This window comes from Sylvia atricapilla, chromosome 1, assembly GCF_009819655.1.
Source record: "Sylvia atricapilla isolate bSylAtr1 chromosome 1, bSylAtr1.pri, whole genome shotgun sequence".
NCBI classification, from domain to species: domain Eukaryota; kingdom Metazoa; phylum Chordata; class Aves; order Passeriformes; family Sylviidae; genus Sylvia; species Sylvia atricapilla.
The window spans coordinates 82,391,970-82,411,812 of NC_089140.1; the positions used below are offsets into that span (position 1 = coordinate 82,391,970).

The window sequence follows — 19,843 nt, forward strand, 5'->3', positions numbered from 1 at the left end:
CTTTCTGGCCTTTCTGAAATTCTCCCCAGTAAGTGGAACGTATTCTGAATTTCCCGTGTGATGGATGATCAGAATGCTCTCTCTGCTTCTTGGGAGAGTGGTTTGCTTAATTGACAGCTTCTTTAAAAAAGATCATAGACTCAGAGAGGGGTTTAGGGTGGAAGGGCCTCCGTAGTCACCTGCTCCAAGCAGACCTAGCTGCAAAGCTAGATCAGGTTGGCTGAGGCCTCAGTCTGGGCAGTTTTAAAAATTTCCAAGGATGGTGATTCTGTCACCTCTTTGGGTAGTGTCTAAACCTGCTTAAATAAAGATTTCTTCACCTCAATCAAAATGTCCCCTGCTATTACTTGTGGCTGCAGTCTCCCACCCTTTGAGAAGCTCTCCTGTATTGATGGTGTCCCTCTTGAAGCTGAATGGATGCAGGGACTGTCTCTGTTGCTCCTACACTCTGCATGTGTTACTATCACTCTCACAGGATGACTCTGCAACTGCGATAGCCTCAATCAGGTCTTCATGCACTGCTCAGAACCAGGCCAAAAGATGTTGATAGTATCTAAATATTAGTCATAATCTCTGCCATTTAAGGAAGCTGTGTGGTCTATTGTGTTTCTGGAGCGGGGGTAATGACCCTTAGTGTGCCTATGTCAATACACATTCAAATACTTTAATCCTCTAAGTTACACAATCCCATAGGTCTTAATATAGTTTCATTTCACAGAAAAAGCACTAATTCCTTAAAAGTGACCTTCCCCCCACCTATTTTTGAAAATGCAAGCATATTTATTGCTGTACTGCAGGTGGTAAGAGTATCTGAAGAGAAGGACAACAGACTATATTTTAAATAGCCAGAAATAAATAAGCTGGATCAATATACTGTAACAGATTGTTTTGCTCATTAGAAGGTAAAAATAAAAAGGAAACTTGTCAATCTACCAAAAATCTAGCCTTTCAATAAGGATATAATTGGAACAAGCTGTCAAAAACAACTTTGAAATTAAATTCACAGCAGCTGGTACTCAATACATTTCATGACAGGTCATCAAAGATAAAAATTTACCTCTACATGTTATTTCTTTCATCTCTGTCAGATATTTCAAAATGTCCAGAATTTTTAAAGCAATATTAACTATTTCATGTTGGAATAACACATAAATTGTGTCTCTATCTTAATTGGAGGCTTTTCATTTGCATGAATATGTCATTGTAACATTTGTTACTGTTAGTATTAATCCTTTCCTAACCCATTCCTCACAGCCTTGACTAGTCCTCAGTTTTGTTGTAGGTTTATCTCTCTAGCAATAGATGATTTACTTCCTCCTCTGTAAATAATACACAATATTTTCTATCAATCAACAGACTGTGGATACCATCTTACCTCTGAATATTTCTTAGGCACTCAAACATACCAATCCAGAGGTATTTAGAAAGACAGAGGATAGTATTAACAGTTAAATCTGATAAAGATCACTGCAATTCTGCTCTGCAGCTCACTATTAAAAAAAAAAAAAAAACAACCCAACTCACCTTTTTTCATAATACCCTCTTTGTAAAGGAACAATGAATGATTGTTTCTTTTCCACATCGAAAATTCTCTTTGATATTTCCTATCCCTCGAGAAGCCTCCCCCCAAAACAGTACAGAACTCCCTAGGTGACTAGTTTCCTAATTCGAGATAATCCATACATTTAGACAAAATCCTGTCTCAAGTGTGATATCTCTGCACTGCAAGGAACTATCAGTGATGATTGTAAAGCAGAGTGTGACCCCTGACAGTGATTGCACATTTCTAGGCCATTGCTTGGACTTGTGAAGCTGGAGCTACAGAACAAAAAAGCCTTTCTCCCCAAGGGTAGCTGCCGTGGACCTGTTGGAGGGTTGCTAGAAATCCAGATGATTAGTTGGTTTTCACACATTCCACTCTTCTGTCATCAAGGTTGGTGAACGATTAAAACTTGCTGGTACCTATTTTGGTATTCATTGTGTTTTGTACCCATCTCCACTTTGCCCTGCATCACCTTCACTGGTCCTTTTTGTCATTTGCAAAACCCTGCAGTGGTAGGGAGGATGTGTTACAAAAGTAAAAGGATGAGAGCTAGCAGGCGGGGATTCTGCTAAACCTCAAGAGATCCCTCATAGCAAAACTCTTCCTACAATTTCAGGAAAGTGTGTAAAGCTGTTTCTAAGACCAAGGTCAGGCCCAGGGCTCCAGACTGAACTTTCTGCACACTGTCACTCATAATAGTTGGAGTGGCATGCTTTTAGTGCTGGCATGATGCTGCCTTTTTTTTCTTTAACTCCAGAAAAATTCAACTGATTGCTCCTCTCACTGCTTCCCTGGTGTGTGAAAGAGAGAAGAAATGCGTGGAGTTGAAAAAAATTCATTGCACCGGCACCCTTGCACCCCCTGCACTCTTATTCTGTAGCCATGCCTAGGCGTCAAGGTTCATAAGGGAAGGTGTGATCTCAAAGAACTACTGTAGACCTGTAAGCCTTCAGTAAAACAGAGTTCTTTACTAGGGAGCTGGGGTCCCACCATTCCGGATGATTTTATAAGCAAAATAGCGAAACCACAGTGCTTTCAGAAGTTTGAGGTCAGTACAGCAAATATAATCTTGTGAAGTCACCACTTTAGCTGTCTTAGCAGTATTAGTTTCACTAATAAAGGATCCTGGATTGATTAAATTAGCATTTTAATTTTTTTTTTCAAAATATAGAATACTCAAGAATTAAGCAAACCTTTTGTCTTTATCTTATATTACAAGAATAAGACTGCATTTTATGGATCAGAATAATTTAGGTTGGAAAGGACCTCTAAGATCATGAAGTTCATGATTATCATAATTATCACAGGATTCATCTAGCAGCTGGGTAACATTTTATGGGAAGGTCTGTTGCCTCAGTATTGAAAATGAAACATATTTTTCAGAGAACAAGTGCAATATTTAATTTTGGCCAGTTTCAGTTTATTAAATCTCTGTGCAAAAGAATAAGATTTTCTCTTAGTTTTCCCCATAAGCCTCTTTACAGCATTTTGCAGACTGACTTAGATATACAAAATTAAATACAGAGCTGTGTTCTTTTGACCTGAAATCTTTGACCTGTGAGATAAAGTGACATTGTTTCTGCTTGAAGACCAGTTCAGCTAATTGCTGAGTGATGGCTGTGACACAGCTGGTACACGATTTTGTTCCCAAGGTAACTCTGCCACACAAAGTGATTCAGAATCAATCATTTGTTTTATAGGGAGACAGCAGGTGTTATGTGCTGCACAGGGGGAAAATAGGCATTTTTACTGAGAGGGTCATCCTTTTATTAAAATGTCCTTTCATCTCCCTTTGTGATGTAGAAGGCACATTTTCAGTGTTATAGCTGAAAGGAACATAATGTTTTCAATACGAAGGATACTCAGGAATTTCTTCTTTGCTTAACATGAGTTCCCTGGGACCAACAAGAACATAAAAATCTGTAATAAAACTGCAAAGAAATACGTTTACATCTCCTCTTACCTTCAGCAAAACCATAGAGCCTTTCCCTGTGCCTCTCACCTAAAAACATTGGTTCACAACAACAGTCAATAAGCTCCTTGATATTTACAGCACAGCATCTCATTAAATAGCAGTGTTTGGCAGTTAGGACTGTGTTCATCTCCCAGTAAAGTCTGATGGATTTCTGTGTTTACAGTCAGAGGTGCTGGACTGCATTTGCAGAGCTGAAATTGTTGCTGGGGAAAGCAAAAACTTCTACACAAACAATTACATATGCCTTCTTGTTCTTGAGACAACATCAGAAAATAAAACATAGAATTTGTTCCCCTCTCTCTGAATGGAAAAATCCTAATTTTTCACGTGTTCAAAAAAGAAACAATTTTTTAAAATAGAGACTCTAGCCCCAGATCACCATTTATTAGAATAAAATAAAGAAATAATGCTGTCTGCAATGTATTGAAGTATCTGTAAAACTGAAAAAAGGACATGGGTTTTGAATTGCTGATCCCTTTCTGTAGTTGCACAAAATAGTCCTTGATTTCCATCAGGTTCTACCTGCAGGCAAAGCCCCAGAATCTAGCCTATTATTTCTAAGGAAAACCAAAAAAATTTGAAGATGACACAAAAGAAGATTTCTGAGTTTGGTGAAAAATACATTTTTAAGAGCTGCACAAAGAGGTACTCTCTCCATTATTTTCTAAATATTTTTTAGGGTTTGTTTCTTTGTTTAAGAATATAACAAATGATTTCTTCAATTAGATTAAACCAAGATTTCTTAGCCAAAAGCTGTGAAGAAAATCTGTGATTGAATTCCAATAAATTGACTTTTCTATTAAAGCTGGTTTATTTTTATTCCAACCACAAACCAGCATCAGCATAAATTCCTGTGATACAAAAGAACATCCTGACAGATTATTTTAAAGCTATGGGAAATCCTTTTTCAGGTTTATTATGATTTTACAAGTTTAAAACTCAGTGATATTTTTTATTTTTGTACTGCTTGGAAATGTTTCTTATAATTTCAATATCTTCCTTGACATTATTTTTTTTCTTGTAGGGACACCTTTCTTGCTTGTAGGCAGTGTATGGTAGGATACTCTGGGCCAGCAGTCAAACCCCTTATATCTCTCATTTATTCCGGACAGAGTTTTATGTTCAATTACTTTTGTCAAGTTTTATCTTGCCTCAGTCACTTAGAGGCTGTCTTGTATTAGAATTAAATAGTTGTTTTCTAGGCTTTTTGGTTGTTTTTGGTTTGTTGGGGGTTTTTTTGAGGTGGGGTGTGTATGTGTGTGTTTGTTTTTTGTAGTGGTGTCTGTATGATCCTGACTACATGGTTTTTTTGGTTTTGTTGCAGAGATCCAAACGTGCATTGCATCTGTCTTTTGAACCATTAGAACATGAAGCATAGGCAAATCAAAGAGGCTGGTGTAGCCAAATTCAGTAAAGAATTGCATATCTATGATAAATCAACAGCCTCAATAGAAAAACTGAACAATTTTTTGATTGAAAAAATAAGTAGTGGCTGACTGTTGCCTTCTTGTCCTTATAGGGCTCATAATGTTGAGAATAAACCTCTTTTTCTGCAAAACCACTGTGTGAATTCAGTACCTCAGAAATCAAATCAGGGATTCAAAGTGCATTCTTTAAAAGCAAGCCCTTCAGTACGCTATTGAGCTGCACACATTAGGGATGGCTTAAATAAATCTGTAAAGGTGTTACTACATAAATGAGGCCTGGTGCCTCATTTCAATGGAACTCTGATTGACTGAGGTTTGTGACAGTGGAAGACAAAGCCAGAAGTGTTACCAGTACACTTCTCCCCACACAGCAGGCTAAGTTTTAAAAATAATGAAGATGCAATTTTCAGTGTGTTTTCATAGATCCTTAATTCCTATTTCTTGAAAAGGACAACATTTTATTATAATTTGCAAGTTCTAGAATGTATTGATTCCTGAAAGTTCGATTTTTTAATAGCAAAAACATTTCTCATGGTATAGAAGCATTGATACTATCATTATAATCTCTTCAGAATCCCTGGTATAAGGAACACATTTTCTCAATGTGTCATTCATAAGAGACATCAATTCTTTGACTCTCCTGATGGTTTATATGCCTTACTATTATTTTCTGCTGCCTTTTTTATTTCCAAATTTGTGTCATTGCCTGTAGGTCTTACTGTTAATTTCCATTGTTTTTCTACATTCGATATTTCCCTCTCATATTTATTTGCTTTTTATATTTCTAGTAAATCTCACTTGTCCTGATTCTGCATGGCAAGAGCCAGTGGTTCCAGTGATTTCTTAATCACTTCCCTCTGCCTATGCCCTGCTTTACTGATGTTCACAGGGTGCTTGTAGGTATTTTTAAAATAAAGCTCTTAAAAAAATTATTTTTTAAATCTTTTCAGTCAAAAATGTTTTATTCTCAAATATTTGTTCTTTAAAAAAGATTTTTTTTTATTCCTTCCTAGGAAAGAACCACCAAGTCAAACCCTTCTATTAGACATAGTGATAAATTAATGGTAACGTTACATGTTTCAGACATCATAGATGCATGTAATAGTTACTGTGGTAGTAGTATTCTCCTACATAAGACAATGGCCTTGAGAAATTGCTGCTCATGAGCAAGCAATTTGAGCCTTATGTGTTTTTGTGTTTTGCTTTTTTTTCTTTCATTAATGGAACATTTCTTTTTACGAAGCTGATGAAAATTGAAACATGGGCAATTTTTTGTGATGGGTTAAATCTTTTTAAAGATTGATGACGAAATGTGCGAACAGTCATGGATAGCTATAAAAATCAGGAATAAAACAAAAAATGTGTCTGTCTGATCAGCTATGTGGAAATCAAAATGCCATCACCCTATGCAATGTCAATTGCATTATTTTGATCAAGCCGTGACTACACCATCAGATTGAAAAAGAAATTACAGTATCTTCAATTAAATTGAATTTCCATATAAGCCTGCTGCAAAGACTGCTCCTTTTTTCTTCTCTTTTAGTGCCTCTGGCTTCCTTGCTCCAAAACAAATATCTGATTTCGTGCTTGGGCCTTCATTTTACCCTTATCTCTTTCTCTACTCTCTCCTTGTCTTTGTTTAACAAAAAAAAAGCCAAGCAAATCAATACATTGATTTTCTGCAAGAGGCTGCTTTTCTACCTGATGTTTCAGATGCTTTTGAAATGAGAACTGTAGCACTTTACTTTTTCATGTAAACAAATTATAGCAGTCTCTGATGGCCTTAACTGGAAGGCAAAGCCATCAGCATATCCCTATCTGACCAGGGGATGAGGTTATATAAGGTCATAAGGATATCTCTTGAGCTAGCAACCCCAGGACTTGTGGGCCATCCCATCAGGTCACATGGACTCACGTCTGTCCAGGTGCTTTAAACATTCCCTAATTTAATAACTCAAATGATGGCAAAGTCTTTCTTGTCCTAGACTGTTGAACTGCTCCCAGGGCCTGGTGCCCTCATGAAGGCTGGTCTTGCTGGTAAAATCTGAGCCAAGATGCACTGAGCATTTTGCTTTTCTCTGACTTACTCCATGCAGCACTGGGCCGTGTTTTCCTATGTCCCCTGTTTGTTGATGGTACATCAGTAGAAGCCCTCTTTGTTTTCTCACATGTCCCTTGCTAGATTCAACTTTAGATGGGCTTTGGCTTTCCTAACCCCACCACTGTGGGCTCAGGCTCTGTCTCTTCTTGTTGATACCTCCCTGCTTCCACTTCTTGCACACTATTTTTCAGATGTGACTTCAGTCAAGAACTCCTTGTACTATGTTCCTGTTTTAGTCAGAAGCTACATGAAAGTTGCTGGCTACTTTTCCTTGAATTTCTGCATGTCAAGATGAACTATTCTTGAGCTTGAAGCCAACAGTTGTTATTCAGCAATTTTTCTGTTCCCTCCTCTCACAACCCTGAGCACCACCATTTCGTGGTCATGACAGCTAAGGCTGTCCCTGACCTCCAAATACACAAGACTGAAACTTTCAAAATCCTGAAAGGCTGTGACTGTTCCTCCTGTGGAAGAGAAAGATGTAAATGCTGGTGTTTTGCAATTATTGTAAAATTATATTTTTCCTTCTTTATCAGTCTTGAGATACTATCGCTTTTGGGACATGCTAAGTAGATACAATCTTCAAGAAGATTACAAGTTGTCTTTATTGCAGACGAGTACTCTGGCTGCATGATTAGAACCAAAAGATGATTTTCATTTATGTACTTGCTATAAGATGTGCTAATATTTTGCTTTTCATTGTGCTGATAAGATGTGCTTGTGTATGTTAGTAAGCGCTACATTTCATTCTCCTTTATTTGTGTTTGACAGAGTTCAGAGTTCTGCCTTAAGACTTATTACTATTGTATTAAGAATGTTTTGCCCCACAAGATACTATGACCAGTTCTAGTACAAAATCATTGTGCCAAATCCAATTAGCAAAGATTTTTTGATGAATTAACCTTGTCACAGCATAATATATACACTGCACCTGCTGTTCTGCTTTAGAGCCAGACTTCAGCCCTCCTACAGTTAAGTCCTTGCTTGTTTTGCTGATCCCTTTCAGCTCACTTTTTCCTCCTTGTATTCAGACGTCACTACCTCCAGATGTCCAAGATTTTCTGCCTCATTTATATGTATGATTTCCCTCTTCAGTTTGTTCTTTCATCATCTCAGTACTCTCTTGTTGCAGAAGTCTGCAGCAGATGTTTGATTTTTTTGCTTGTACCTTGCCTTATCTCCAAGGAGGCTTGCAAATTCTGCTGCTCCAGACAGGAAGGCAAGGCTGATCATTGGAGTCCATGAATAACCAGAAGAGAAGGTTATTTAACAATCTAGCTGGGGAAATAGCATTAACAATTTTTCTTGATGTGCTTCAGGGAATCTGACCTCCAAGGCAGCATGAACCTCCATTGTGGCAAATGGAAAAGGGGTGTTTCTGGTGGGAGTTCATGTTTCCTCCACTTCTGGCAGTTTCCAGTGAAGAAAAAGTGCAGGAGAGGGAAGAAGTTTGCCTTGGCTGGTTTCCCTCCCTGTCTGGAGGAACCCAGTACGACAGTGTGAGGAGTACATACTGTGAGCCAGTGTCAGGGGAAATTTTAGAACTCCATTAGGTGTTCCAGGTAGACCTGAATGGCTGATCCAGTGTAACCAGTCGTGGCTGACCCCACTCTGCTAATCTCACCAAATATTTGGCTGTGAGATTCCCTGCCTCTGGGAATGGAGACCCTACAAAGCCTCCTATCCTCCACAGCTTCCACAGTCTTTAGCCAGAATCCTGGCCTGAGCATCACAGGCTGCCACTTTTGGGGCCATTCCTGGGTAGTCTACTTCTCATGCTGGATTAGACACACATCTCCTGCTTCATCACCACTGCCTGCAGCATCTGCATTGGGAACAGAGGCAGGTATGAGGAGTATCCTTCTTTCTCTGGCTTTTAAGGGAAAGAAAAGGAAAAAAACTTGAACTTTTTTCTGGAATCAGATGCTTCATGATACTGGGCAGCAAACGCAGGGGTCTGCACTGTGGGCCATCTGTCATTTCTTCAGCTGTCAGCCAGACTTGAAAACAAACCAAAGGATCAGTCACTGGAGAGCAGGCTTGCATGGCCAGCATCCCTGTCAGATGGACTGCTGTCTTTCAAGTACAAGGAAGATGGATGCAGCTAGCACAGCAGGGCACACATGCTTCCTGACAGGGATCAGCTCTGGAGCAATATTCATCTGGTGTTCAGAAAGCCCAACTCCTCCTTCTCCCAGCATCTCTCCTTCTCCAGGCACTGACACTGGCTGGCTAGAACAACCTGAGCAAAGCCCACTGGGCCTGACATGCCAAGGAGGTGAAAGGACAGGGGTGATACCTCCTCTCTACCTGCGAGCAAAAAAAGGAATCATGGCCTTAAATGGCAGGAGGGGAAATATTTCAACAGTAACTAGGAAAAAAATAAATCACTTGCCAGGAATTTTGGCTTCTCTTGGAGCACAACATAATGCCCAGACTCTCCCCTGGGATGAGATGTACTTCTGCATGAAGAACTCTGGTTTTGGTGTCCTAGGGAGGGCAGCCAGTGGCCATCTCTTTACTGGCCCACTCCTGGGTCTGCCCAGACACCAGCTCTGAATAAACATGTCCACAGCAAATGGGTACAACCTTCCCCCATTTCCAAGACACCCTTTATTCTGGCATGTGTGTTGTAAACACTCCTGCTCCCAAGATGTCTCTCTGACAGCAGAGCCCTGGACAGCACCCACCAGGTTTGCTCTGAGATGGTGGGGGCAGTGCAGCCTGCACAGTGTGCTCAGTGACCACAAGCCATCACTGACCAGCAGCAGGCACACAGGGCTGCTTAAGGGCTGATGCGGGCACTGTATGGTCAAGTGTAAGGTGCTCCATTCCTTGAGGTGGAAAGGGAGGAAGCAGAGGAACCTGCAGTGAAGTCGAGGCTAACACTAGGTGTGCGCAGGGAGCTGTTGCCATGATCACTGCTTCACTCCACTGGTACTGTGCAAATCCAGCAGCATTTGTTGCTTTCCAGAGAACCTTTCAGAGGTCAGCATGTGTGATACTCCATTGTATTCCAGGGCAGGGAAGTAGTGTCCTTTGGGTACTGTGCCTACAAAGCTTGATCTTGTTTGGGAAACGCATGATCAAATAGTTCTGTAATAGTAGTGTGCATGCATGAGCAGGGAGTGTGGGACCCTTGGTCTGACATAGCTGGTTGCTATGCAGCTGTCTGCCTCTGCAGCTACTGCTTTTACTGCTGCAGTTGCTATAGGAGACTATCTGATGAAGTGATGAAAGATTTCTCCCCTCACTCTCGATGGCATATTGCCCAGCTTTGTGTACACTGCATACCAAGCATCCGATCCCTGCAAAAATCTATCCCTGTATTCTTCCTTCTCCCTGGCTGGAAACCATGGAAACCAAGCTGACTTGATTCTGCCATGTTCAAATAATAGAGAGGTGGCCCAGAGATGTGGCCCTTGTCAGCACCACTGAGCTATCCTCATTCTTTGCCTATAGGACAGAGTTAAGGCTTTATTTAATCAGCGCTGAAACTCAATGACACTAGTGTTTAATTTAAGGTACGATTTACAAATATTCTTTGACATGTTACTAGTTTCTTTATACTCACTTCCCTCATATCAGGCATCTTTAGCCATGAGGAGGAAGCATATAGACTAGGAACACTCAGATTCATTGCATTCCTTGAGGTTTTTAAGGCATTGTTTTGTTAAATAGTCAAATGTTAGGCAGAGCCACACATGCATCTCCTGGTTGATCCATCATATGGCAGGGGATTGCAATACTGGTGCTTTCTGACTCACAGAATGATTTGTTGAGCTGAAACAGTTTCAGAGTTGCAGATGGGCACACACAATTAGTTTTCCCAGCTGAACTGAGGACCCTACATCTGCCTGTTCAAGAATAAAATAATGCCCTGCATACAATCACTCACACCAAGGGAATAGTGCAAGTACCTCTCATGCACACCCTCTGGAGTGTACACCCTCTGAGTGGTAGCAGCCCTTTATGGCATCCTCAGCCTCATTTTTCCCCTTCCAGCTCACCAAGCCAAGAGGCCTGGCTGAAAAATGGGACCCTGAAAGGCAGCCACTGCATTCCAGCCTGGGTTGCCTGTGGCCAAAAGCTCTGTATTACCAAAGAACTGCAGTTCATGCTGAGCTACACCAGAACACAGGCTGCAGCCTTGATCCTGTGTATGCCCTGTCTTGAACATATATATTTTTTCATGGCTGCTCATCTGTGTGCAGCTTATCTGCCTCAGATGCTCTGTTAACTCTCTTTGAGTGGCAAGAGACACAACAGCTGGTATTCAAATCTTCTCCAAACCCTCAATCCTATGGGAGATCTTAACAAAGAGAGGCAATTGTTGCCGTCTCCTTGGTGTACACACTTTTCTGTTGTCCTTTGACTATAATGAGAATTAAAAAGTTCTTCTCCCTTGAGCTGACATTCTAGGAAGGGGGTAAAATACGTATTTCCCTTGTAGCAGAGAAAGAGCTAGAGCTGTGTTTGAAATGGCCCTAAGGGGCAACCTCAGCAGAAGTTGGGGATGAACAGATCCAGAGCAGCCCTGCCCAGTAGGACTTTGGGGTGCTGGTGGATGAAAGGCTGGACATAGACAGCAATGGACACTCACAGCCCAGAAAGTCAAACGTGTCCTGGGCTGCATCCAAAGCAGCATGGGCAGCAGAGCCAGGGAGGGGATTCTGCCCCTCTGCTCTGCTCTGGTGAGATCTCACCTACAGGGCTGCATCCAGCTCTGGGGACCCAGCACAGGGGGCACATCGACCTGTTGTAGTGAGTCCAGAGGAGGGATATCACAATCATCAAAGGGATAGAGCAGCTCTCCTATGAGCAAAGTCTGAGAGAATTTGGATTGTTCGGCTTGAAGAAGAGATGGTTTAGGGGTGACCTTCTAGTACCTGAAGTTGAACGGAGCCTATAAGAAGGTTGAAGAGGGAATTTTACAAGGGCATGTAGTGACAGGACAAAAAGGAATGGATTCAAATTGAAGGAGACTAAGTTTAGATTAGATATGAGATAAAAAATTCTTTAATTTGAGAGTGATGAGTCTCTGGAACAGGTTGCCCAGAGAAGCTGTGGATGCCCCATTCCTGAAGGCATCTCAGGCTATGTTGGATGGAGCTCTGAGCAACCTAGTCTAATGAAAGGTATGCCTTTCAGGAGGGTTGGAACTTAAATGTCCCCTCCCTTCTATCCCAAGCCATTCTGTGATTCTCTGATTCTATAAAGTATAAACATGGGAGAGAGGTTACTGTGTCAAGGTCAGCTGGGATAGGGCTCTAAGACTGCCAGAGTAAACATGACAGAGGGTACAATATTGTCCACACTGCCTGCTTGTTCCCACATCCAGACCATGCCCAGGCATAGCTGATGAGTGTGCCAGTTGGAGAGGCTAAACACTTGCCACAAGGGCTTATTAAATGTTAATCAGCCTGGAGAATCCTGTATCACTATTAGATTATGTGCTTGGCACAGTTTGACTCATGTTATGTCAATAGACATAACCCCAGACTCCATGGGCTGTGTTAACACTGGCCAGAAGATTACAGAAGAGACAGTAGAGGGGATCTACTAAGCTAACAGATTTTCATGCAGAGACAGAATGAAAATGCTGTGCAATTATCCTACATAACACAAATTGACTGACTTCATAAGTGGTATGAAAATGCTTGCCTTGTTGAAGCAAAACCACATAGCAGCAGGGTCCTATTCCTGGTCTCAGTAATCCTTGTTGCAAGAAACAATTATTTTTTTGAAAAGGAGTCAAATAGGGCACATCAAAAGGCAGCAGTGGGTTGCTGCTCCCTAAAGGACAGAGACGCAAGAATCAAGAGCAGTAACTCAGATGACAGAGCAGGGGTCTCAGCCAGAGCCCAGTCCCACAGCCCCTATGCAAGGTGAGTAGGGCAGAACCAGGGATAGTGACTGGCTTCAGCAAAGGGTCCAGACCCCTCCAAGCATGTTCGTGTTATTGTGGCTGGTCCCAGGTCAAGCCAGAGATTTTGTCTGCAGGACAGGGATTGAGTCAGTGGGGACTGGAGCTGAACTGGAGACCAATACTCCAGTGACTTGCCTCAGGGATGAACAGAACATCCAGAGCTGAGCCTAAAGAGAGCTCCTGGTCCTTGGGACAGGGTGTTAGGTGGAGGTCCCAGGCAGCACTGGGTCAGGGCTGTTGAGGCTTATTTGTACGCTCAGAAGTTAGTCAGGGTGGACAGTGCCTGGACAAAAAGTACACAGGCAGAGAGCAGGCAGAGCCAGGCAGAGTCATCCATGGTCAAAAGGACTTCACACAGAGGACAAAGATCACAGAAGCAACAGCAGCAAGAGTTCTCTGTAGAAATTGATCAAAAGACAGCAGGGGAAAGGAATATTACACTGAACCCTAACAAGTGTTTTTACCAGCAAATTGAATATGCCTGGTAGCAAACATACCCAGACACTGAAGCCAGCTGGCATGAAGTGGCCTGTGCCTGTGCTTGTAAGCTGCCTTGGCTTTTAAGTATTAAACTACATCCAGCTCAGGAAATTCCCTATGGAGCATACAGAAGGCAGGACAGTACTCTGGGCATTTTTGGAGCTTTGGCTACCTGGCAAGAGGAGAGTTATTTTTCCAGTCCCAAAGGTGTCAAGTGTCAAGAAATTAGCTGGCTGATATGAGAGAGTAAATGCACGTGACTAACGACGCTCAGGTCTCCTGCCCAGACGAGTGCCTGTTCACCAGAGCGAGTTGCCATTCTGCGTTCCAGCAGTGAGGCAGGTTATGAGGTATCTATCCAGAGCTTGCTCCTGCTCTGCCTGAGCTCTGGCAAAAGCCTCAGCAGGACATGTGCTGATCAACTCTGATAATCTCTGCTGATAAACTCTGGGCCATGCTGGGCTGATGGCAGAGGTCGTTCTGGGACATCCTCAACCTCTACTTTGCTACTATTCAAACTGAGTCTTTGGGTTCTGGAGGGCAAGCAGCCAGGCTGTGATTGCTTTCTTGCTGAGGAGAGACCTCCAAAATGAGAATAGGCACAAAGCACAGAATGATATTTCACATTTTTAAATTCACTTGGGATTTTCCATTTTCTGATTTTCTGATTTTCTGCTCACAGTTGTTTATTCCTGCGTACCTTTAAGTTGTGACTCATCCTTTAAAGACCGTGCAGCCAAACTGGCAAACAGTATTCTGGAATGTGGATGTGCACAATGAAATAATATTTTTGTTCTCTTATTCCTAATTTCCATTTTTTTTTCCTTCCTTGGGCACTAGTGTTCACCAGGAATGATTGTCAACAGCTCCAACATTCCTCTCAGGAGCACCAATGGCTCACTGCTGTACCTGGGCAGTCAGGGCTGTTTCCTGCTGCCCTTCCCACAGCTGTGTAATTGCTAACACAATTCCCTCTGCCATTTGATCTCATGGGCTTTTAAAATTCTAAGACATTTTTCAAATCTTTGAGATCAGTTTTAGTTTTGTTGGCTTTGAATAATTTTGACTACTCATTATTCAATGGCATTTCTAGGTAATTTGTGAATATGTTGAGCCTACATCCTAGAGTGTATCCCTGTTAATGTAAGTGATCTGTGGTAAGATCTGGCTACTTACCCTCATCCTTTATTTTTGCTCTTTAAATGAGCAATTTTTCTTATCTTTTGTTTTTCTATTTTTTCTTTTATTTTTAATGAGAGCATTTTTGAGGAAACATTTTGACTGTATTGTTTTTTCTTTTTAAAAATAAAAATATATGTATCCATTTCCTTGTTCACTGCCTAAAAGAACAATTCATCAGCTTTTGAGGGATAACTTCTCTCTACAAAAACTGTGTTGATTTTTGCTTGCTTGATCATTGATCACAGATTTATTAATTTTCTCTTTCCTTCCGCTTTCACTCAATTTTCCTTACATCAAAGATAGACTTCCTGACTTGTACACCCAGGGGCAGTTTTCAAAATTATCCATGACATTTACTTTCTATTTTTCTGGTAGAAAAATAGATTTAAGCAATACATTACACACTTGGCTGGTTGGCAATCTGTTTTACAATCTGGCCAAATAAAAACCATGGATTTTGAAATAGTTTTACTAGTTTTCACTTCTTGTTTGTGTTTTTCAAGCTGTTTTTCTTCCTTCACCTTTCCAAGGTGAACTATATTTGAGTTCCCAGTTTCTAAAACCCTTTGTGCTTGTTGAAAGCAGTAAAAAAGCATTATGAAGAATGACCTTGAAAATTCATGGTTCATAAAAATCTGGGTGAAGAGCATTCCAGGAAGAGTTTGACCCACCTTTTCCATTTAATTTTGTTTTGACCCACACATGTATAACCTTTCTACCAGCTACTGATGATAAACAAAAGAGCTGGGTTCAGTATACAATGAGTGATATTAGATAGTCTATCCCTAGGTAGTCTATGCCTTTCCAAGCAGTTTTTTTAAAACTAATAAAGACATATGGCTTTTCTGTCAGAGCTTTCTTAAAATTTAAATATAGATGCAAGGGTAGGTAACATATAAGAGTAGAGTGTATTTATATCTATATAAAAATACATATAAATATATATATAAAGATATTTTTTCTACATATACATATACACACATGTGTGTGTGTGTATATATACACATATATATACACATATATATATGTGTATATATATGTGTATATATATATATGTATATATATGTATATATATGTATATATATGTATATATATGTATATATGTATGTATATATATATATATGTATATGTAGCTGATCAGGAAACTAGTTTTACTGTCACATTAACCAAGTTTTTCTCTCTGGTTTTTGGTTATGTTGTCTGTACCTAAAAAAAAGAGTATTTAGCTAACAAAATAATTATTCAATATGTCTTGATCCTTGAAAAGGTCTATCTTGAACCAGATAAAGACATGCTGTAAATTTCCATTAATCTACATCACACAGGCCTAATCAAATTACTTTATATATGGGCTTCTGATTAAACCTAATGTAAATACAGAAGTTTCAATCAAGGACCTTCTCTCTCTTACATCACTAAGAGAAGCAAAACTTTTACAAATTTACTACATCCTATAATACAAGAGTAGTCTACTTGGGGATTTTTTTTTGAGAAATCTAGATAAGTCTACATTATGAAATGGTGTTTCAATATTCATATGGTAGACTTAGGGAAGTTTGAATTCTTTCGCTAAAGGTCATGTTGCTTGTTACACTGACCACTTTGGATTTGGTTTATATTTTAGGTGCACAACAGTATACAGTATTCTATAAAGTGCTCATTGCAAAAAATGTTTAATTGCTACGAGAACTGTAGGTTTTCTAGGACAAATATACAGACAGTTTTTTCCTGGTCATAGATTCAAAGTAGGGTGTGGATTTGAAGGGACATCCTAAAGTCTGAAGGGACATCCTAAAGTCATCTAGTTTAGTGCCTCAGCTGAAATCAGGACTAACTTCTAATCATCTGTTCCTACTGAAAACTTAGGAGTAAATGACAACTAGAAAATAGAGCAGAGATGAGTAATCCTGGTGCCTACTCTGTAAACAGACTGCTCACTACTCAGGTGTAACTTTCCATAACATGGGTTTGTTCGAATGTAGTAAGCAATGAACTATGAAAGCTCCTGGGCCCAGAATTGGCAGCACATGAGATGGGCACCACACCACAGGAGACCAGTGGGAGCCCTTTTCCCAGCTGAAGTGTTTCAGCTTTGCAAAACTCAGTGAAGAATACTTAGGCCTGAGAACTGAGTTGCATACAGGTAGTTTAATAAATAGAGTGCTCAGTTAGATGGAAAGCTCACAGTGACCTTGTTTATTCAAGAAAAGGATGAGATTTTATATATTTATTACTATGAGGTTTTTCTTTGGCTGGCAGTGACATGCTGGCTAAATTATAATAATAATGTAACCATGGCAATGTGGGCTTAGTGAAAATGATTTGGTTAACTAATTTTATTGAGTGTATTAATTAAGGACTCAAGTAAAACACTGAGTGCAAGTCTTTCTGTGTTTTCCTAATGAAATGTTTCCAGAGAGCACACTCCTCTGCTTCCACTGGTGTGGGACACGATGAAGGAGGCAGACTACTGCTTTGGCACTGGCCACAATGGTTGTGTGGCAGAGGTTTGGGTCTTGAGGACATTCCTCAAGCAAGTGTCCTGATGACCCCACTGCTCTGCACCCTGTGGAGGGGTGTGACTGGATGGGGACTGAATTCTTTGGCCATGAAACTGAACCAGAAGGCGTGTGTGTCAACAGCACACCTAATGTGCTCCAGCTCAATTTGACTACTCAATACATGAGACTTGACATGCGACCAAGGCTTGATGAAAATAAAACTGCCAAAGGTACATCTATGTCCAGCATATCTGGACATTGCTCCCTCAGCAGTAGGTGTTTCATTCTACCTAGGTGCATTATTATTTAAAGCAGACATAGTCAAAAGATATTAACTCAGTTTCTTGATACCTATTTAAGTGAGCCTTTGACTTGCTGCAAGAATTTAGATGTTAGAACAGAAACTGAACCCAGAAAGAGTTGTGTTACCTAATGCTACCCCTTTCAACAAAGTCTGGTGGTTTGCAGCCACTGAGGTCTTTAATATAATCTTGACTGGTTTTAATTCTCTAGTCCCTGAGATTTCTTTCCTGTATATCTTTGAGGCCTGTTGTTGGTATTTTATAGCGTTCAGCCTTGCACAGCTTTTCCTGTGTAGGTTGTATGGTGGAAAATGGCCTGCAGAAAAGAGTACAGAGCAGGACAACAGACTAAAATACCATAGTTTACTTCTTTGATACTGCTTATACAGAAGATAAGAAAGTGAAAAAAGGTCTTGTTGAGAGAAGAGAATGTGTTTAGTGCAGAAAACAGAAAGAAACATAATTCAGGAAGTGCTTGATTCCATTTAGTTTGAGCACAGACACCTCATAGTCACGACATAAAATGATTCCATGGTTTGCAGGAATGGGATCACAGGGTATCCACAATCTTATTGTATCAATATTGCACCAAATTTAAGCAGGTTTATCTAAGTTATCCCTCCTACAGAAGCTCAAAACCAGGAAAAAAGTGCCAAAATGCTGAAGGCAAAGAAAACAGCAGAAATAATGCATTCATTAGTGGCATGTCTGAGTTTGTAAGGCATTGGGCTGGGTGTTCACCATTTGATTTGAAATGACAGAATTTGGACAGTACCTACAGCTGCTGTAATGCTGTGTAATCTGATGAATCACTTCTGCATTTAAGCACCAAGTACTTGCTGACTAAGACTGATTGCAGAATTACAAGTTAAAATCATTTCATCAGGTAATGTAAATGAAAGGTATTGCTCTTTTTAATCTTCAGTTATTACATTTTATGTGACCATTCACATGGAATATAGTGATATGACTGAAGGACTCGTACAAACCCATAATTTGTTCCTGATCTTAGAAGTCATTAAACCATAGCATTTCCTCCCTTATGAATGCAAATGGTCTTTATTGATCCTATTATCATAAAACATTTAGCTCTTATGCTGTGGTGTGAGATTTTTCTGAGATGAAGGGCTCAAATCATTAAGTAATTCATTGTATCATCTTCTTCATGTTCTCAGGAGAAACACAAAGAGGTATGATAAAGAGTATTGACTAATATTAAAGCTAATAATGTCTTTTTTACATCTGTGTTCTATGCCCATCTATCATCTTCTTTTACACTGTTCCCTCATTTTCAATTTACCATTTTCTCTGTCCACACTCCATTTCTCATCTCTTTTTCTCTACTGTTTTGGTGCAGAGTTCTGAACACATTACTCACATGGAGCAATTGGGTAGGAGAGGGGCTCTCATCGGCTTGTTGTGTCATGCTTTGCCCTTCCAGGCCACTTCTTTAAGCTTATACCTGCTTTGAAGCAGTATGGGGACAAGGACTGTACTCATATCCTTAGAGAAGCACTACTAACTCGGAAGCAGCCCACTTTGCAGACACACAAACATCAGAGATGTGTCCTTATTCCATTTTATATCAAAAGCCTAGTATAACAGGGGAGAAGAAGGAAAAAGTCTTATGAGGAACTGCAGAAGTCACTGCTATTTCAGGATCTGGAAGCTAAAGAACTTAGTAAAGGGTAGAATGGGTAATAACTGGTTGAGTACTGCACTGATAAAGGTGGAGTAGTACATACCTGTAAAGCATTATAAAAAGCACATATTTAAAATGAAAGGAAATCAACACAGGGCTGAAAGGAGAACCAAATCTCTTTTCAAATGTCAAAACCATTTTCTGTCTCCTTTCATTTGGAGAGTAACACAGAGTAATGTAGACTCAGGCTTCCAATAAGCATTTTAATAATTAAGTTAAAAGGAAAAAGTTTGATATAGCTGAAGAAATGAAGAAAACGTTAAAAATCTAAAGGGGCTTCAGGAAAGTTTGAAGTTAAATATAGCATAAACAATAGTTCTTTACAAACTTACTAACTGATGGACTAGGGAACTGAAATGGGACTCACAGGAGAATAGTGGAAAATAATTTCCCACAACATCCTTTATGTAAGAAAGAAAGTTCATAGAAAAAATGAAGAACTTAAATGTGATCCAGCATTCCTTTAAGGTCTTACAGGGCAACAAGACAGAAAGTTGAGACAAACAGAGCCAAAATCATATTAGTCCAGACAATGAGTCATGATCCAGAGTCATGCTCCTTGAGTCATGATCCAAGATTGGCAGAAAAAGGACAAGAAAGAAGAAGAAAGAAGAAGAAGGAGAAAAAGAAGAAGAAGAAGAAGAAAAAGAAAAAGAAGAAGAAGAAGAAGAAGAAGAAGAAGAAGAAGAAGAAGAAGAAGA

General features: G+C 40.1%; 1 protein-coding gene across 1 annotated transcript in view; it reads left to right on the forward strand.

The window, feature by feature from the left end:
• Positions 1–5,076, forward strand: part of MED10 (mediator complex subunit 10) — a 46,876-nt gene extending 41,800 nt beyond the window's left edge. Inside the window, exon 5 of the mRNA XM_066326771.1 lies at positions 4,843–5,076. Within this exon, the coding sequence (XP_066182868.1) occupies positions 4,843–4,874 (32 nt within the window). The 3' untranslated portion in view covers positions 4,875–5,076. The remainder of the gene's footprint in view (positions 1–4,842) is intronic.
• The last annotated feature ends 14,767 nt before the right edge of the window (positions 5,077–19,843 follow it).